The 19,923-nt window shown below is 44.8% G+C and overlaps 2 protein-coding genes across 2 annotated transcripts in view; both read right to left on the bottom strand.

Moving 5' to 3' along the window:
* Positions 1-19,923, bottom strand: part of LOC143766320 (uncharacterized) — a 127,038-nt gene that overhangs the window by 63,783 nt on the left and 43,332 nt on the right. The window lies entirely within an intron of this gene.
* Positions 7,847-19,906, bottom strand: LOC143766317 (uncharacterized). Its single transcript, XM_077253904.1, has 8 exons — positions 19,801-19,906; positions 19,361-19,540; positions 15,451-15,601; positions 15,142-15,321; positions 14,936-15,059; positions 14,759-14,856; positions 14,480-14,570; positions 7,847-9,717 (listed from the first exon to the last, which is right to left on the bottom strand). Exons 3-8 carry the CDS (start codon positions 15,529-15,531, stop codon positions 8,390-8,392), a joined length of 1,902 nt encoding a protein of 633 aa, XP_077110019.1. The 5' UTR covers positions 15,532-15,601; positions 19,361-19,540; positions 19,801-19,906; the 3' UTR covers positions 7,847-8,389.

Genomic DNA, 19,923 nt, shown 5'->3' with positions numbered 1-19,923 from the left:
ACAGTGACTAGGGGATTCACCGTACTGTGGGGTGAGACACAGACTCCGGGGGTGACTGTGACTCTGAGAAATTAAGGGAGTACAGTAAATAAGAGCCCCACAAGAAGGGCAAGACCTCCCATCGCCGTAGAAACAAGGGCCACAAAGAAGTTGTTCAAGTGACACTTGCTGATAATAGAAGGTCGTGTACTTCTACCTCCCATATGAGTTCTCTTTCAGACTCTGAAAAGAACAGGATAATGAAATAGAAATGATTAAAGAGGCAGTGAAAGACCATGTTGAATGAGAAAGGGTCCTGAGGCAAATGGCTGAGCACAAGGTGGATGAGCTGGAGGAGGTCTCTTAGTTCAGAGGTCACCTGTCCATGTGGCAAAGTATGTATAAGGCCTTAAGGGAAGATGTGGAAGTGCTCAGAGAATCATTAAGAGGTCTTCAGCCAGAAGAGCCATGATGGTGGTCGCAGACTTACAGCAGCAGTGCAAGAGTGGTAATGAGGCGGAGCTGCCAATGCTCATCTTGGTGAAGGCTCGTGGAGAAGATGAAGCTGAGGAAAAGTGCGCACTAAAAGCAGAACAAGGCAGTCACCTGGTTGTGGCACATGTCTTGATGGAAATGTCCGAGGCAAAACGGGAGCCATCCATCCGTGAAGAAAGTGAGACCTCGCTCTTCAAGTGCGTGATAGAGATACCCGAGCATGTGCTGGATGCGTGTGCCAGTGAGGGTGTGCATGAGGCCTTTAAAAAGGCAGTAGAAGCATGTAGTGTGCACTGGGCACCAGAGACGAAACAGTTGGTGATACTGTCAACTAGGGAAGTCACAGTGAAGAGCGTGGCAATCCTGAGGGATATGCACCTACAATGCCTCCACACGAAATGGATGATCCTGTTGAGGAATGAGGAAGCCGCTCGACGTCTGGAGCGTGCAAGGAAAGCTCAAAGTTGGCTGGGCTTGGTGGAAGACATAGTGCAAGTACCCAGAAATTTGGTGGGGAAAGTCATCGGAAGGCTTGGGAGAGTGATGCAGGAGATTGTAAATAGATCCAGTGTGAAGAGACTGACGATTCCGGCCGATGACAAGGCTCAGGTCATGGTTGAAGATGGGACGGTTGTCTGATGCATGGAGAGTCTTGGAAATATCCGAATGCTCCTGGGGTATCGCGTGGCGTACCTAAAAGAAGTCGAGCAGCTAAGGCGTGAGAGGGAGCAGATCAACAGAGAGCTGCACGAAATGGCTGCCGCCATCTCCAACTCACGATATAGAGAGTTGAAGAGGTTCACTAAAGACTGGAGGACATAGAGACAAATGGAAGAACTGCTCTTTGGGCAATAAAGACCATGGGAGAAATGGCCAGCAGAAAGATAACAGAAGGTGGCCTAACGGAAGAAGTAGAAGAATTGACGCCTTAGTTAGCTCAGATCTGAGTGACATCGGTGGGAGACCCTGTAGTGGACGTGTTGAAAAAGAGTCAGACCAGACAGATGGTATGGGTGCAAGGGAATTGCGATGCCAGATTGACCGCCAGGGGTACGGGTGGTCTGACAAGGGGTCATCTCTATTAAAAGATGTGACGGATGATGGGTATCTACAAAAGGGTTCAGTAGCCGGGCCTGACTTTGACAGAAGGTTTGACTGGCAGACAACCGAGGAGGATCTCTGGTAGGGTAATAGAAAGTGCCAAGTCCCACGGCTTTAGGCAGAGGGGGGGAATATGTGGCATAGCGACTGGTCATGTGGTTAATGGGAGGTATGTATCACAGAGGTGAGTGGCCCTGTGATGGAAGCCTGGGCATGTTTTGCTCAGCAGATCTACTGCTGAGGGATTTGTTTTACATTGAGATGGCTTCCAGGTGATTAGAGAGCTGGGTGGGTCCAGTCACCTACAAACCCACCCAAAGGGATGTGTCTCAATACCCAAGATGAAGCCTGTGATTGTGTGTTTGAGGACCTGCGGTGATGTCATGATCACCTGACTAGCCATGTGATAGGTACCTGGGTGTGGTTACACCTATGCAATGTTAGTTAGTTAGTTAGTAAGTAAGGCTGAAAAAAGACATTTGTCCATCCAGTTCAGCCTATATTCCATCATAATAAATCCCCAGATCTACGTCCTTCTACAGAACCTAATAATTGTATGATACAATATTCTTCTGCTCCAGGAAGACATCCAGGCCTCTCTTGAACCCCTCGACTGAGTTCGCCATCACCACCTCCTCAGGCAAGCAATTCCAGATTCTCACTGCCCTAACAGTAAAGAATCCTCTTCTATGTTGGTGGAAAAACCTTCTCTCCTCCAGACGCAAAGAATGCCCCCTTCTGCCCGTCACCTTCCTTGGTATAAACAGATCCTCAGCGAGATATTTGTATTGTCCCCTTACATACTTATACATGGTTATTAGATCGCCCCTCAGTCGTCTTTTTTCTAGACTAAATAATCCTAATTTCGCTAATCTATCTGGGTATTGTAGTTCTCCCATCCCCTTTATTAATTTTGTTGCCCTCCTTTGTACTCTCTCTAGTTCCATTATATCCTTCCTGAGCACCGGTGCCCAAAACTGGACACAGTACTCCATGTGCGGTCTAACTAGGGATTTGTACAGAGGCAGTATAATGCTCTCATCATGTGTATCCAGACCTCTTTTAATGCACCCCATGATCCTGTTTGCCTTGGCAGCTGCTGCCTGGCACTGGCTGCTCCAGGTAAGTTTATCATTAACTAGGATCCCCAAGTCCTTCTCCATGTGAGATTTACCCAGTGGTTTCCCGTTCAGTGTGTAATGGTGATATTGATTCCTTCTTCCCATGTGTATAACCTTACATTTATCATTGTTAAACCTCATCTGCCACCTTTCAGCCCAAGTTTCCAACTTATCCAGATCCATCTGTAGCAGAATACTATCTTCTCTTGTATTAACTGCTTTACATAGTTTTGTATCATCTGCAAATATCAATATTTTACTGTGTAAACCTTCTACCAGATCATTAATGAATATGTTGAAGAGAACAGGTCCCAATACCGACCCCTGCGGTACCCCACTGGTCACAGTGACCCAGTTAGAGACTATACCATTTATAACCACCCTCTGCTTTCTATCACTAAGCCAGTTACTAACCCATTTACACACATTTTCCCCCAGACCAAGCATTCTCATTTTGTGTACCAACCTCTTGTGCGGTACGGTATCAAACGCTTTGGAAAAATCGAGATATACCACGTCCAATGACTCACCGTGGTCCAGCCTATAGCTTACCTCTTCATAAAAACTGATTAGATTGGTTTGACAGGAGCGATTTCTCATAAACCCATGCTGATATGGAGTTAAACAGTTATTCTCATTGAGATAATCCAGAATAACATCCTTCAGAAACCCTTCAAATATTTTACCAACAGTAGAGGTTAGACTTACTGGCCTATAATTTCCAGGTTCACTTTTAGAGCCCTTTTTGAAAATTGGCACATTTGCTATGCGCCAGTCCTGCGGAACAGACCCCGTCGCTATAGAGTCCCTAAAAATAAGAAATAATGGTTTATCTATTACATTACTTAGTTCTCTTAGTACTCGTGGGTGTATGCCATCCGGACCCGGAGATTTATCTATTTTAATCTTATTTCGCCGGTTTCGCACCTCTTCTTGGGTCAGATTGGTGACCCTTAATATAGGGTTTTCATTGTTTCTTGGGATTTCACCTAGCATTTCATTTTCCACCGTGAATACCGTGGAGAAGAAGGTGTTTAATATGTTAGCCTTTTCCTCGTCATCTACAACCATTCTTTCCTCACTATTTTTTAAGGGGCCTACATTTTCAGTTTTTATTCTTTTACTATTGATATAGTTGAAGAACAGTTTGGGATTAGTTTTGCTCTCCTTAGCAATGTGCTTCTCTGTTTCCTTTTTGGCAGCTTTAATTAGTTTTTTAGATAAAGTATTTTTCTCCCTATAGTTTTTTAGAGCTTCAATGGTGCCGTCCTGCTTTAGTAGTGCAAATGTTTTCTTTTTACTGTTAATTGCCTGTCTTACTTCTTTGTTTAGCCACATTGGGTTTTTCCTATGTCTAGTCCTTTTATTCCCACAAGGTATAAACCGCTTACAGTGCCTATTTATTATCTGTATTCTTATTTCTGAGGATATTGTCCCAGTCTACCAGATTAAGGGCATCTCTAAGCTGGTCAAACTTTGCCTTCCTAAAGTTCAGTGTTTTTGTGACTCCCTGACAAGTCCCCCTAGTGAAAGACAGGTGAAACTGTACAATATTGTGGTCGCTATTTCCTAGATGCCCGACCACCTGCAGATTTGTTATTCTGTCAGGTCTATTAGATAGTATTAGGTCTAAAAGTGCTGCTCCTCTGGTTGGATTCTGCACCAATTGTGAAAGATAATTTTTCTTGGTTATTAGCAGAAACCTGTTGCCTTTATGGGTTTCACAGGTTTCGGTTTCCCAGTTAATATCCGGGTAGTTAAAGTCCCCCATAACCAGGACCTCATTATGGGTTGCAGCTTCATGTATCTGCTTTAGAAGTAGACTTTCCATGATTTCTGTTATATTTGGGGGTTTGTAACAGACCCCAATGAGAATTTTGTTACCATTTTTCCCTCCATGAATTTCGACCCATATGGACTCGACATCCTCATTCCGTTCGCTAATATCCTCCCTTAAAGTGGACTTTAGATAAGACTTTACATAGAGACAAACCCCTCCTCCTCTCCGATTTTTACGATCCTTTCTAAACAGACTGTAACCCTGTAAGTTAACTGCCCAGTCATAGCTTTCATCTAACCATGTCTCGGTTATTCCCACTATGTCAAAGTTACCTGTAGATATTTCTGCTTCTAGTTCTTCCATCTTGTTTGTCAGGCTTCTGGCGTTTGCGAGCATGCAGATTAGAGGATTTTGTTTTGTTCCAATCTCCTCGCTGTGGATTGTTTTAGAAATGTTCTTATCTCCCTTCTGAGTATGTTTTCCTGGGTCTTCTTTGATCGAGTCTAATGTTTTTCTTCCCGTCCCCTCTTCTGGAGGTGTGTTTGGCACATGGGAGTGAGTGCTGGGTAGTCTGAGCCAGAGCAAGGAGGCCTGGGAGATGCCTCCGGAGTGGACGGTCTGATAACCTTGAGTGATACTGACCGGGGTCAGTGAGAGACGTCTGTGGGATACCTCTGAGGATAAGAGGGATCGGGGGAACCTGTTTGGCCGGCACCAACAGGTAACGGAAAGGTTTCCATGTTATACTGACTGGGGACAGAGAGAGCGAAAGAAAGAGACACTGGGTTTACTCTATGGGATATGTTATGACCTGGTGGTTAAGGAGCAACACTGATATGACCTGGTGGTTAAAGAGCAACATGGGACGAGCTCTGAGGAGGTGGTAACTTTACTGACCGCAGTTCCTAATCCTAACACCAACACTAGCAGTAGCCGTGGGATGTTCCTGTCACTCCCTAGACACCTCGTCACAGCCTGAGAACTAACTACCCCTAAAGATGGAAAACAGAAAGCTATCTTGCCTCAGAGAAAACCCCCAAAGGAAAGATAGCCCCCCACAAATATTGACTGTGAGTGGAGAGGGAAATGACATACACAGAAATGAAAACAGAATTTAGCAAAGGAGGCCAATACTAATCTAGATAGACAGAATAGGAAAGGTTACGGTGCGGTCAGTATTAAAAACTAAAAATCCACGCAGAGTTTACAAAAATGATCTCCACACCAACTCACGGTGTGGAGGGCAAATCTGCTTCCCCAGAGCTTCCAGCTAGCCTGAATATATCATGATGACAAGCTGGACAAAAAGAAACTTAACATAAGCCGAGCAATTAAGTCCACAGCAAATGGACAACCAAAGAACTAGCAAAAACTTATCTTTTGCTGAAATGGACAGGCCATAGGAGAAATCCAAGAAGAGATCTGAATCCAACCCAGAAAACATCAAGCTGGCATGAACTGAAGACCAGAGCCAGGTTAAATAGCAAAGCCAGGAGAGACGATCAGTGAAAGCAGCTGCTACAGCTAAACTCAAGGAGCAGCAGTTCCACTCGAAACCACCAGAGGGAGCCCAAGGGCAGAACTCACAAAAGTACCATTCACAACCACAGGAGGGGGCCCAAGAACGGAATTCACAACAGGGATACCTCTGAGAATAAGAGGCATCCGGGAACCTGTGTCATGGTCGCCAACAGGTAACGGACAGGGATCCATGTAATGCTGACTGGGGTCAGTGAGGGACTGTGGTTCCACTGCAAAGCTGAATGTGTACAGCCGGTATTCAGGCTGTTGCATACTGCCAAGTTCCTGAGGTTGCAGTTTATGCTGATGTGGAAATAAACCTAAGAGACTGTTTTAGTAAGAAAAGCGTGCCTGTGTGCGTTTATCCGTTGCCAAGAAGGGTCCCCTAAGACACACAGTAAGCATTATCTTACAATAGCAATGGAAGCCCCAAAATCTACCTAGCAGGTAAATTGCCCAACACATAGCAGGAGATGGACTCAAAGTGAAATGTTCACATTCTATGTGTGAATACCCATCGTAGTTGGACAAGATTCTGGAGTAACGGTGTCCTGTTAATGGTAAAAGTTTCAATGTTTCTGTCCAACCTAACGGTCCTTAACCTTAATTTCAGAACAACTCCAGAATCATTGAATTTGTCGGAAGATGCAGTCATTGAAGGCTAACGCAGATAACCATTTTTTCTTAAAAAGTAGTTCCACAATTAGCAGTATTTTGTCTGAGGAGTAAAAAGGTACCTAGAAATGAGGACGATTTCCTCGATAACCACCCAGACTTAGGAGTTCCCCGACAGCTTGCTTGCTTTCTTGAGGGCGTGCAGAGCAGTCCTTAAGGAAATGTCCAGCGTGACCACAATAGAGTCAGAGTCCGAGATGGCGCCAACATCTGTTCTCTAAGGCCTGAGAGCTCCAACTTCCATTGATTCTACCTCAGGTACATGGATGTACTCTGGAAGACTGACCGAAACCCCGTCACTCATTACATCTCTCCCGAATTTTTCGATCCATTCGAATGGCCTGAGTCTTGGACTCCCCCAAGGAACAAAGTGGAGTATGCAAAGCCAGAGCTTCCTTGAGAGTATCTGAGAGACCACTGCAGAACTGGCACATCAGTGCTGCATCAGTCCACAGCACTTCAGTGGATCATTGCAGAAACTCAGAACTATAGTCCTCAACGGTGCGCCTCCAGTGCATCAGGTTCATGATATTTGCCTCCGCGACCTGGATTCTGTCAAGTTTGTCATACATCATCCCTAAAGGATCAAAAAAGGTGTCCACAGAAGACCATTTTGGGGCTAGTGGGAACAAAGAAAATGCCAAAGTCTGAGGGCCCTCTCGCAATAGGGACATGATTATACCCACCTGCTAGGACTCATCCCTAGAAGACCAGGGTCATAAGGTAAAAAATAGTCTACAGCTCTCTCTGAAAACCCTAAACTGGTCTTTTACTTCTGAAAATGTATCAGGTTATGCCACTACTAGTTCGAGAGAGCACAACTGCACATAAGAAAGTACCGAAGTAATAACTACATTCGGTAGCAGAGAGCTTTGAGAAGCACCCATAGTACTAGAAAACTGACCCTGTAGCTGGAGCTGTGAAGATTCTAGATTCTTGTTCTCCCTGGTCATATCCTGGACCATCTAGTTCAGATTTGGCACTTGATCATAGAGTGTACAAACTGGATCCATTGGTGGGAAAAAAAAGTATAGGACAGACGCAATGTGACACTAGTCACTACTCACGAACAGGCTGTGAGACAGGGTAGTCAAATGTTCTGGGGTCAGAAACTAAGGGAGCACGTACTAAACTAAAGGGAAAAGGCAAAGGTGAAGTCAGGTCATGGTCCGAGGTCAGAATACCAGGAAGATAGCGGATCACTGCAAAAGGGCTAGGCAAAAGGATGGTCAGAAAAAGGTTCAACGGCAGGCAGTAGAAGATCAACAAACAGAGCACAGAAATAGGCAAAACACTGAGCAGATGCTATGTCCGGCAGAGTTCTGACAGCTGTGCTAAGTAGCTGGGTAATCACCTGAAACAGGGAACACCTGAAAGAAGCCCGGCACCTCTCATACTCAGAATGGACAGCTGAGATGTTCAACAAAACACAGACAGCTCAGCACATCCCTGCACCAGATTGAACGACTGAGCTGTCAGTCACTGCATCCAAGACACACTGAGAAAAGGAATCGTGACACTCTAATGTTTATTAAGAGTTGATTTCTGCATAAAACGTTTCCACATTAAGAACATGAAACAGGCTTCTCCCCTGTGTGACTGCTCTGGTGACAAAGAAGAGATGAATTCTTCACAAAACATTTTCCACATTCTAAACAGGAAAAAGGCTTCTCCTCATATGGGTTCTCTGGTGCTTATATTTCCCACATTCTGAACATTAAAAAAACTTCTTCTCTGTGTGGGTTCTCTGGTGCTTAACAAAATTTGACCTTTGTGTAAAATATTTTCTACATTGTGAACAGAAAAAAGGCTTCTCGCCTGTGTGAGTTCTTTGGTGTACAACAACATCCCAATTCTGTTTAAAATATTTCCCACATTCTGAACAAGAAAAAGGCTTCTCCCCTGCGTGAATTCTCCGGTGCTTAACAAGATGTGATTTCTGTGTAAAATATTTCCCACATTCTGAACAGGAAAAAGGTTTCTCCCCTGTGTGAATTCTTTGGTGCTTAACAAAATCTGATTTCTGTTTAAAACATTTCCCACATTCTGAACATGAAAAGGGCTTCTCCCCTGTGTGAGTTCTTTGGTGTATAACAAGATCCCATTTCTGGTTAAAACATTTCCCACATTCTGAACATGAAAAAGGCTTCTCCCCTTTGTGAGTTCTCTGATGTGCAATAAGATTAGATTTTTCGGTAAAACATTTCCCACATTCTGTACAGGAAAAAGGCTTCTCACCTGTGTGGGTTCTCTGGTGCTTAACAAAATCTGATTTGTAATTAAAACATTTCCCACATTCTGAACAGGAAAAAGGTGTCTCCCCTGTGTGGGTTCTCTGGTGCTTAACAAAATCTGATTTGTGGCTAAAACATTTCCCACAATCTGAACATGAAAAAGGCTTATCTCCTGTGTGAGTTTTATGGTGCTTAACAAAATCTGATTTATGGCCAAAACATTTCCCACATTCTGAACATGAAAAAGGCTTCTCTCCTGTGTGAGTTCTTTTGTGTATAAGAAGATTCCATTTTTTGTTAAAATTTTTCCCACATTCTGAACAGGAAAAAAGCTTCTCCCCTTTGTGAATTCTCTGGTGCTTAACAAAATTTGATTTCTGTGTAAAATATTTCCCACATTCTGAACAGGAAAAAGGCTTCTCCCCTGTGTGAGTTTTCTGGTGTCTAAGAAGATCTGATTTGTGGTTAAAACCTCTCCCACATTTGGCACAAGAAAATCTGTTATCCGCTGTGTGTTTTGTTTCAGGTTTAAGAAAACAATTTTCGAGGGAAAAACTATTTACATATTCTGAATGTGAAAATTGCTTCTTTCCTTCAAGAACAGTTTGTTCCTTAATGCTTATTTTGTCACTTTGAATTTCCATAGTAGTCAGTAATGAATCAGAAGACAAAACCTGTTTCAAAGGATCAAATGATAGATCTTTGCTGTGAAGGGTTGATGGTATATCTGGAGTAAAGTAATTCACTTCAAGATCATCTGATTTAAAAATTAAAGATGTCAGCTGTCCCTCTGATCTCTTGGTACAGTCATCTGCCAAGAATAAAACAAGTTATTATTTTTTAATAAAATATCCATGAATTTTATATTTTTGAACATTTCTACTTAAACTGTTCATAAAAAGGCAACTTATGTAAAACATTTAATTATTCACCCAGACAATGACAGTTCACAGTGTTATAGAAAACCTCATAGGATGAGCATGTAGAAAGTGGTGTTCAACTGTTTGTTTATTCTGTCTCCCAAAAAATGGAATAAAAAGCCACCAAAAAATGTTATGAAGATGAAAATAATAATAAATAATAATAAAAACTTTGTTAGCTCACAAAAAAACAAGCCCCCACTCAGGTCCATCATCTGTCTGTGGATAAACAGAAGTTTCCACATTATTAGTGGCTCAAGGGCTCTTGAAAATCAGAATGATTTCCATAAACCAATCCAGCAAAATCCACTTTTCCAAAGTCACATCTCAACCCCTTGCTTCTGAGTCTTATAGTGTGCCCAAACCACATTTAGCAGCCATGTAGTTGTCATTACTCTAGTGAGAAGAACCCAATCTGGCAATTTGCAATTTTCACTTTGCAACATCCACTACGTGCTAATTTCTGGAAAGTGCCTGTCACTACTATAGATTAATTCACTGTAATTTCCACAATGGAGTCACTTTATGGGGATTTGCACTGTTCTGGTTTTCTGACATTCTATCATATTAAATCTTCTGCAAACAGAGTGTCCCATCTCCTCTGGGATTTGTCCTGCGAAGTCTGCTCTTGTCACCAGTCACTGTCTTATTCATTGTGAGGGCAGCGCTGGTGATGGAGGAGACGTCTGAACCAGAAATTCTGGTCGGTGTAGGCTCTGTCCAGACACTAAGATTAGGGTTGCTTGGAACTGTAGTACCATCTGGTCTGGCAGAATGGGTATGTGCTGTCCAGCCAGCCACTAAGATTTGTGTTGATTCGACCCGTAGTATCATCCGGTCTGGCAGGCTGGGTGTGTGTGCTGTCCATCTGAAGAAATCTTATCCCTGCTTCAGTTAATTGCAAAGCACCACAGCCTATTAAAGCTCAAATCTACAACTGTAGAAAAAGACACGGACCACACATGCCAAAATGTATACTTTGGACATTTTTACTGAGCGGCATTAGATCAAACTGAACATGAAGTTCTTACCTTATGTTAGCACCACGCCATATCCCTGCTCTGACAGGCAGGGTATCCGGCGTGTCTTTCACTCACACATGCTGTAGACAGTTCTTCCCTTCCCCATGCTCGGCATGCCTCCAGCCAATCCTTTAGCCATGTCCTTAGGGCACGTGCGTGTGCGCTCCCACCCTCTTAAAGGGCCAGTGAGTGCACTTGCTATTTCCTCCCCTGCCAATGGCTGTGGGACATTTTGTATATACTGGGGAGGTGCCTGAGCAACCTTCCTGTTTCGCAGTCTAAGTTGTGTAAGGTTGCATACAAGTCCCCTCTGCACGCAACTGCAGACCCTGCTTGCTACACTCTAATACAGACCTTGCCTGCTGCTCTCAACTGCAGATCCTGCATACTGCACTCTAATGCAGACCCTGCCTGCTGCACTCTGATACAAACACTGCCTGCTGCACTATGATACGAACTCTGTCTGCTGCACTTGGATGCGAACAGACTGCTGCATTCCAATAAAAACTCTGCCAGCTGCTTCCTCCAGTCTGTCCTCTGGGTCCAGCTGCTGAGCATCCATTTGTCTGTCCTGGACTGGCACCTGGCGTTCATCAGGAGCCAAGTCTAACCTCACCATCAGAGGCTCTAGTGAGCAATCAGTTGTTCGCTTAGTCACGCCCCTCCAGGCTCTCCACGGTCCGTAGCACAGTGGTTCCACAAACCACGTAGGTGACACCTTAACATTCTGATCAGACCTGATCAGTGAACCTCTCAGTGAGTCCCTAGCCTAAAAGGTGCGGCCTTCTTGCTTAACCCACCTTCACAGCGACAGTGCACCAGCAGGAGACTGCAAAAGGGGTTCCGCCTATTTTTGCTCTCAGTCTGAGAGAGTATGGAAAGTGAGTTTTTTACATCTATTCACCCAGTGGGAGCCATTGTTTCTGTGGTTTTGTGCCTGCGGGACGGTGTGTCCTGGAGTCATGAGGACTTAGCATGGGTGTTGTGGGGCACCAGGTCACCCTCCCTGGTGGTGCACTGTGGCTGTGGCGGTGGGTTGCACATGACGCTGCACCTTTTAGGCTAGGTAAGGTAACCTCTGAAAGGTTCATCTGTTGCTATAAGAACAAAGGAAGACGGCACTGAATGAGCTCTGTGTGTTAATTGCGTTACAGGTGTGAGACCTGAGGGCTTAGACGGACTTAAGGTACCGTCACACTAAACAATATCGCTAGCGATCCGTGACGTTGCAGCGTCCTGGCTAGCGATATCGTTTAGTTTGACACGCAACAGCGATCAGGATCCTGCTGTGATATCGCTGGTCGTTGAACAAAGTTCAGAACTTTATTTGGTCGTCAAACTGGCGTATATCGTCGTGTTTGACACCAAACGCAACGATACCAGCGATGTTTTACACTGGTAACCAGGGTAAACATCGGGTTACTAAGCGCAGGGCCGCGCTTAGTAACCCGGTGTTTACCCTGGTTACCAGTGTAAAATGTAAAAAAACAAACAGTACATACTTACATTCACGTCCCCTGCCGTCTGCTTCCTGCACTGACTGAGCGCCGTAAAGTGAAAGTGAAAGTACAGCACAGCGGTGACGTCACCGCTCTGCTGTTAGGGCCGGCGCTCAGTCAGTCCAGGAAGCGGACGGCAGGAGACGTGAATGTGAGTATGTACTGTTTGGTTTTTTTACATTTTACGCTGGTAACCAGGGTAAACATCGGGTTACTAAGCGCGGCCCTGCGCTTAGCAACCCGATGTTTACCCTGGTTACCCGGGGACCTCGGCATCGTTGGTCGCTGGAGAGCGGTCTGTGTGACAGCTCTCCAGCGATCAAACAGCGACGCTGCAGCGATCGGCATAGTTGTCGCTATCGCTGCAGCGTCGCTTAATGGGACGGTACCTTTAGTTTCTGTAGAAGACAGGGAGGTGCTCTGCATGTGTAGTGAACAATCCACAAATAGCAAATAAGAAGAAAAAAATGCAGCACTCACCCAAATTTCTTCAATGATCAAGAATATACTTTTATTCCACGTGACAGTCCATTCACATAAAGTACGGGTCCATGGACCCGTAGAAGCGCTATCGCGCGAAACGGCCGTCGTCTGTCTCGCTGCTACACTCTCCCGCACCCCCCTAATGCCACAGCCTAAGCCGTACTTTATGTGAATGGACTGTCACGTGGAATAAAAGTATATTCTTGATCATTGAAGAAATTTGGGTGAGTGCTGCATTTTTTTCTTTTTATTTGCTATCTCTGAAAGGTTCACCATGACATGGTAGTGGGCTTCATACAGTCTGATTAGAATGTTAAACTAAATTTAAACTAAGAAAATCATGTTCAGTTTGTACATTTTTGCCTAGGGGCATTAGATCAAAGTATGAATTTTTGGATGTGTGGTCCATGTATTTTTCTACAGTTATAGCTACTAAAGCTTGAAGCATATTGCTGGAACCTGCCATAAACCTGCCATCTTGTTTTCCTCTAGTTGAGTTGTCCGTGCTCAGCCCTCGGCTTGTGTATTTGTTTCCTGTTGTGACCCATCCCTTTTACTGAATATTCTTATGTCTTCTGATTTTGTATTTTCTCTGCCCTCCTGGTTCTAACCTGGCTACTTGACTATTCTTCTCATCATCTCCCACCACAGAACAGCAGGTAACAATGTGGCCCAAGCCTATCGGTCTCTGTGTAAATTCAGATCCATATAGAGGGGCTAAAAGATGAAGGTTAAGGTAATCCCTGGGATCCAGAAAGCAGAGTAGATTGTGCCAAGCCTGTTTATGGTGGCCATTTTTTGGCTGCCAGGTAACCATGAACAGTGCCCCCAATACATTGTACCTGTAAACTATTCCAGCAAAATCTGCATTCCCAAGATCTTGGTGCCGAGACCTCCATCTGCGTATGCATCGCCCCCCGGCAGCCATTTTCTCGGAGTCCACCACACAGGAATCCATGGAACTACAGTGGCTCTGGCCTTTCACAAAATGTCGGCAGAGCCCCCCGCAGGATCAGAGACCCCTGCAGCAGCACCGGACACCCCCGCAGCACCACCACAGCGCTGGACACCCTCGCAGCACATCCCCTCATCCCAGCCTGCAGCCTCTAGCAACGTTACTGGTAAGGTATATCAGCATTATAAGACGCACCCCCATTTTCCCCCAAAATTTTGGGGAAAAAAGTGCGTCTTTTAATCCAAAAAATATGGTATATTACAGCCATCAACCATGCATAGCTAAGAGATCATCATCATGGCACAGGTGTAATGTTTTTGGAATAATTTATCAAAATCCAGTTTGAAGTTAGTCAGTTTGAAGAGAAATTGAAAAGTCAGGATAAAGGGAAACTGTTGTTATTGTACACAAATTCACACTTGGCCTCACTGCACAATTAATGTTGTCGATCATAAAAGTGAAGTTTGGCCGGAAAGACTGGACCTGGTCTTGTAGGGACCATATGAGCACATTCAGCAGCACAGAAGGGAGAGAAGGGAGATTCATCCAATAAGATATCAGGGTTCTAGGAAGCCAACAGCATCATTACCCTCCGCTTTCTCTAAGAGGCCCACCATAATGTTTTTTATTTCAAGTGATTTACTAAAATGTCAGCATATTATACATATCTCTGCATTTAGTGGTTACTACCCACCTGGGTAGTCATATGTAGGAATCTCCTCTTTACACCACTCATCACCCCTCACATATGTCTCTGTAGTATTAATATGGGTCAGATCTTCACCCTGAAACAAATATTGTAAAAGTCACAGACAGATAAAGGGAACTCACATTTATGATCATCTCTAATCCTGCCATCTCCATCATTCTCATTACACAAGTCTAAAAAATATAATACTGGTGGATAAAACAAGACCTTCACAGCCAGCTATACATCATAGGGGAGATCTCATGACACCTTCTCTCCATCTACCTGATGATCATGAGGAACATTGGGATCTTCTTGTTTACAGTCCTGTGGAAGAAGAGGAAGGGGACATCTCTCTGGTGTTGTCCTCTTACTGGATAGATCTGGAGGAAACACATACAGGGACTGAATTCATTCTATACATACAGATAACTAAAGGCCGTGTGTATTTAGTTCTATTACCTGGTGATGAGAAGGGCTGGGGAACCTCCATCATGACATCCTTGTACACTTCTTTGTGTCTTTCGAAATACTCCCACTCCTCCATAGAGAAATAAACAGCGACATCCTGACACCTTATAGGAACCTGACACATAGAATGACACTGTCATCCCCCGATCCCTTCATAGCATTACTGTATAATGTCCCAGCATTCCCAGCAGTGTCACCTCTCCAGTCAGCAGCTCAATCATGTTATAGGTGAGATCTAAGATCTTCTGGTCATCAATGTCCTTAAGTATCAGAGGATGAGGTGGAGGCCCCGTGATTGGGCTCAGGGGTCTTCCCCATCCCTCAGACACAGGGTCCTGACAGTGCTCACTAGAGGTCTTCTTCACTACTGTGTAATCCTGGTTATGGAGAGACACATTAATAAATCTCACTACAGACATTTCCAGAGTCCTCACCTCTCCAGTTCTGTCCATCTGTTATTCCCATAGATAATAATGATGTAATGTGACGTCATCAGAATCTCTCACCTCTCCAGTAAGCCGGAAGAGGATCTCTAGGGTGAGGTGTAATATCCTCTCCACCATCTTCTCCCTGTCCATATCCATCATTGATGGGTAATTCAGAAAAATTCTCTTAATATAGAAGGTCTCCACTTAGAGGATTCGATATTGTAAGGACCTGAATAGTAAGACGATAAAATAATGAGCCTATGGAACATCAAAAAGAATTTGTTTAATAATGTAATTACTGGAGGCGATAAGGGGAAATATATCAGGTGATAGAAAGTGTAGATGTTGTATTCTTAGTCTTGTATAGACTGGAACATAAGTTGAATTGCTTATATGCAGGGTTTATTATTGCAATTTGCAGTACTTTTATATAGAGATGGGTGAACCCGAACAGTAAATATTCGAGGCTAGTACCGAACACCTATGCCCGTGCTTTGAACTTGAATGCAGACTTCCACCAAAAGTCTATGTTACTGTTCGTGTTCTGCAGTGCGAACAAAGCTTGTTGAAAGGCTGCACTTCCATCCCCATCACAACCATGTTAAAGGGAACCTGTCACCCCGTTTTTTGAAGATGAGATAAAAATAGCGTTAAATAGGGGCAGAGCTGTGCTTTACATTAGTGTATTTTTTGTGCCTTTATTACCCACCTATGCTGCCGAAATACCTTTGTAAAGTCGCAGTTTTGGGCTGTCACTCACGCTGGTCTGGTCATATGGGCGTGGTGACAACGCTGTTTCTCCCCCAGATCCTGGTCATCATTCCGTTGGTGGCGTAGTGGTGTGCGCATGCTCAACTGGAGAATCCACTGCATTTGGTGATGAAAAAGAGCGCGATCTGCGCTATTCATCGGTGTATCGGTGGGCGCGGCCATCTTCCTGTGGCCGCACGTGCGCAGATGGTATTGCTCGGCTTCCCGGGGCTTCAGGAAAATGGCCGCGGGAAGCCGCGCGTGCGCAGATGGAGATCGCGGCGGCCATTTTCCTGAAGCCGAGAAGCGAGATATTTTTTTTTCATTGATTTATTTTCAATGGGGCAAAAGGGGGGTGATTTAAACTTTCATATTTTTTTAATTTTTTTCACATTTTTTTTACTTTTTTTTTAATTTTTTGCCATGCTTCAATAGCCTTCATGGGAGGCTAGAAGCTGGCACCACTCGATCGGCTCTGCTACATAGCAGCAATCATCAGATCGCTGCTATGCAGCAGAAATGCAGGTGTGCTATGAGCGCCGACCACAGGGGGCGCTCATAGCAGGCCTGCATCAGTAACCATAGAGGTCTCAAGGACCTCTATGGTTACTGTTCTGACGCATCGCTGACCCCCGATCATGTGACGGTTAAAGGATATTGGAAAAGTGTTGCATGCAAAAGAAGAAGGCTAAAAGGAGACTTACAGTAATAGCAGTCTACAAATATCTGAAGTGATGTTAAAGTGTAGAGGGATCATCCTTATTCTCATTTGCACATGGAAACACGAGAAGTAATGGAATGAAACGGAAAGGTAGAAGATACAGATTAGATATTAGAAAAAACTTTTTGACAGTGAGGGTAATCCATGAGTGTAACAGGCTGCCACGAGAGGTGGTGAGTTCTCCTTCAATCCTTCAATGGAAGTCTTCAAACAGAGGCTGGACAGACATCTGTTTGAGATGGTTTAGTGAATCCTGAATTGAGTAGGGGGTTGGACACGATGACCCTGGAGGTTTTTTCCGGTGTTAACATTCTATGATTCTACTGTAGGATCATTATACAGAGTGTGGAGGATTGTTGGTAATGTGGGAACATTTTTATGTATGCGGGAGATGGCGGTACTGTGGGAAAATATACTGTTTGGAGAGGATGGTGGTAAAGTGAGAGCATTATACAATGGATGGTGGGACGGAGTTATTATGGAAACATAATAGAGTGGGTGTGGGATGGCGGTACTGTGGGAACATTATACAGTGTGTGGGAGGATGGCGATATTGTGAGAACATTATACTGTGTGTGGGAACCAAGAAAGGGCCACCGTACTGCATCAAGAATCGGAATCAGTGAGGATTTATTATCTAGAGGTTTGGGTGGTAACATATTCTGTGGGGCATCTTATACTACTGTATAATAAAGTGTGTGGAGGATGCTGCTGCTGGGGGAACATTATACTGTTTGTGGGGGCCACGAAAGGGGCACCGTACTATGAGAGAAATACATGTTTCCTCACTTTCCGTGTTTCACAGCTGTGTTGCAATGGAAAAGGAACAAAACCAATGTGAGTCTTGTAAGGAGGCAACACAAAACTCCCCAAAAATAAAATGTTTATAACACCCCCACAATTTGAGACTCTTCAAGGTAAATCGCTATCTCCGGTCACACCACTCCACTGAAACTGCCTTAACTAAGGTCACCAATGACCTATTAACCGCCAAGAGCAAGCGACACTACTCTATCCTCCTCCTCCTGGACCTGTCCTCTGCCTTTGACACAATGGTTGCTGCGGACCCTCTCATCCCCTGGCATCACAGACTTGGCCCTAACCTGGATCTCGTCATACCTAACTGACCGGACATTCATCGTCTCCCACTCACACACCACCTCCTCACCTCGCCCCCTATCTGTCGGAGTCCCGCTAGGTTCAGTTCTAGGGCCCCTGCTCTTCTCCATCTACACCTTTGGCCTGGGACAGCTCAAATAATCTCACGGTTTTCAGTATCATTTCTATGCTGACGACACACAGATTTACATCTCTGGACCAGATATCACCACCCCACTAACCGGAATCCCTCAATGTCTGTCCGTTATTTCATCCTTCTTCTCTGCTAGATTTCTAAAACTTAACATGGACAAAACAGAATTCATCGTCTTTCCCCCATCTCATGCGACCCCCCCAACAAACCTATCCACTACAGTAAACGGCTGCCCACTCTCCCCAGTCCCACAAGCTCGCTGCCTCGGGGTAATCCTTGACACTCATCTCTCCTTCAAACCACATATGCAAGCCCTTTCCACTTCCTTCCGCCTTCAACTCAAAAATATTTCACGGATCCGTACATTCCTAAACCAAGAATCTGCAAAAACCCTATTCCATGCCCTCATCATCCCCCGCCTCGACTACTGTAACTTTCTGCTCTGTGGCCTCCCCTCTAACACTCTCTCACCCTGCCAATCTATTCTAAACTCTGCTGCCTGACTAATCCACCTGTCCCCCGCTATTCCCCAGCCTCTCCCCTCTGTCAATCCCTTCACTGGCTCCCCATTACCCAGAGACTCCAGTACAAAACCCTAACCGTGACATACAAAGCCATCCACAAACTGTCTCCTCCATACATCTGTGACCTCATCTCCCGGTACTTTCCTGCACGCAACCTCCGATCCTCACAAGACCTCCTTCTCTACTCCCCTCTTATCTCCTCTTCCCACAATCGCATACAAGATTTCTCTAGCGCATCACCCCTACTCTGGAATCCTCTACCACAATACATCAGACTCTCGCCTACCATCGAAACCTTCAAAAAGAACCCGAAGACCCACCTCTTCCGACAAGCCTACAACCTGCAGTAACCACCGATCCACCAAACCACTGCACGACCAGCTCTGCCCTCACCTACTGTATCCTCACCCATCCCTTGTAGATTGTGAGCCATCATGGGCAGGGTCCTCTCTCCTCCTGTACCAGTTGTGTCTTGTATTGTTTAAGATTATTATACTTGTTTTTATTATGTATACCCCTCCTCAAATGTAAAGCACCATGGAATGAATGGCGCTATAATAAATAATAATAATCTCACCATTGGATTAGAGCTGATACTATGGAGCTAAAGTGACTAAACAGACTTTCTGTCTCCTCCATAAAGGGGCACTTTTCCGTGTTTGTCAGACCTGTCCGAGGATTATTAGAGGGGATAGTTTCCGCCCAATTAGAAGGGACACCTGTGGGTATTGGGGTCTTTACCTGCTACAGTTCTGGTGGGATTTACACGGTAAAGTGCTGGAATCACTTTCTCCCAAAGGGTTAAATGGCGTCTGTAACTTCAATGTCTTTATATGTAGCTTCTTCTCTGACCTTTCTTCCAGTTTTCTGCCGTATTTCTATTACTCTCCGGAATCAGGAACGTACTAAGTCCTATAGAAACTGCGGAGAAAGAATCACTTCTAATTCTGTGTGGAAATGTAACTAGGAGAGAAATCATCGCATTGTGGGAGAACTTCTCTAAGCTTCTGCCCTCTCATCCTGCAGTTGTCTGAATGGATCTAATGTGGACTTGGGAACCAGCGAAGCCGCATTCTGTCCACAGCTGTTACGTCACTGTTCCCAAAATTGTCTCAGTGCTGAAGGGGTTAATGTCCCATGTCCCCCCCCCCCCCTAGTAATGGGGAATCTCCAGCACCTACCTCCACCTGCAGAGCCGCACTCCACATATATGGCTGCTCTGTGCGCACAGGACCTGTGCTGAGGTCACAGCAGGGGAGGAGTCAGGGGTCACAGTGTATGCAGTGTGAACTGTGTGGCTCCTG

The sequence above is a fragment of the Ranitomeya variabilis genome, chromosome 4 (genome assembly GCF_051348905.1).
Source record: "Ranitomeya variabilis isolate aRanVar5 chromosome 4, aRanVar5.hap1, whole genome shotgun sequence".
Classification (NCBI taxonomy): domain Eukaryota; kingdom Metazoa; phylum Chordata; class Amphibia; order Anura; family Dendrobatidae; genus Ranitomeya; species Ranitomeya variabilis.
Note: the sequence above shows the minus strand (reverse complement) of the source record. Positions and strands in the feature narration are given on the sequence as shown.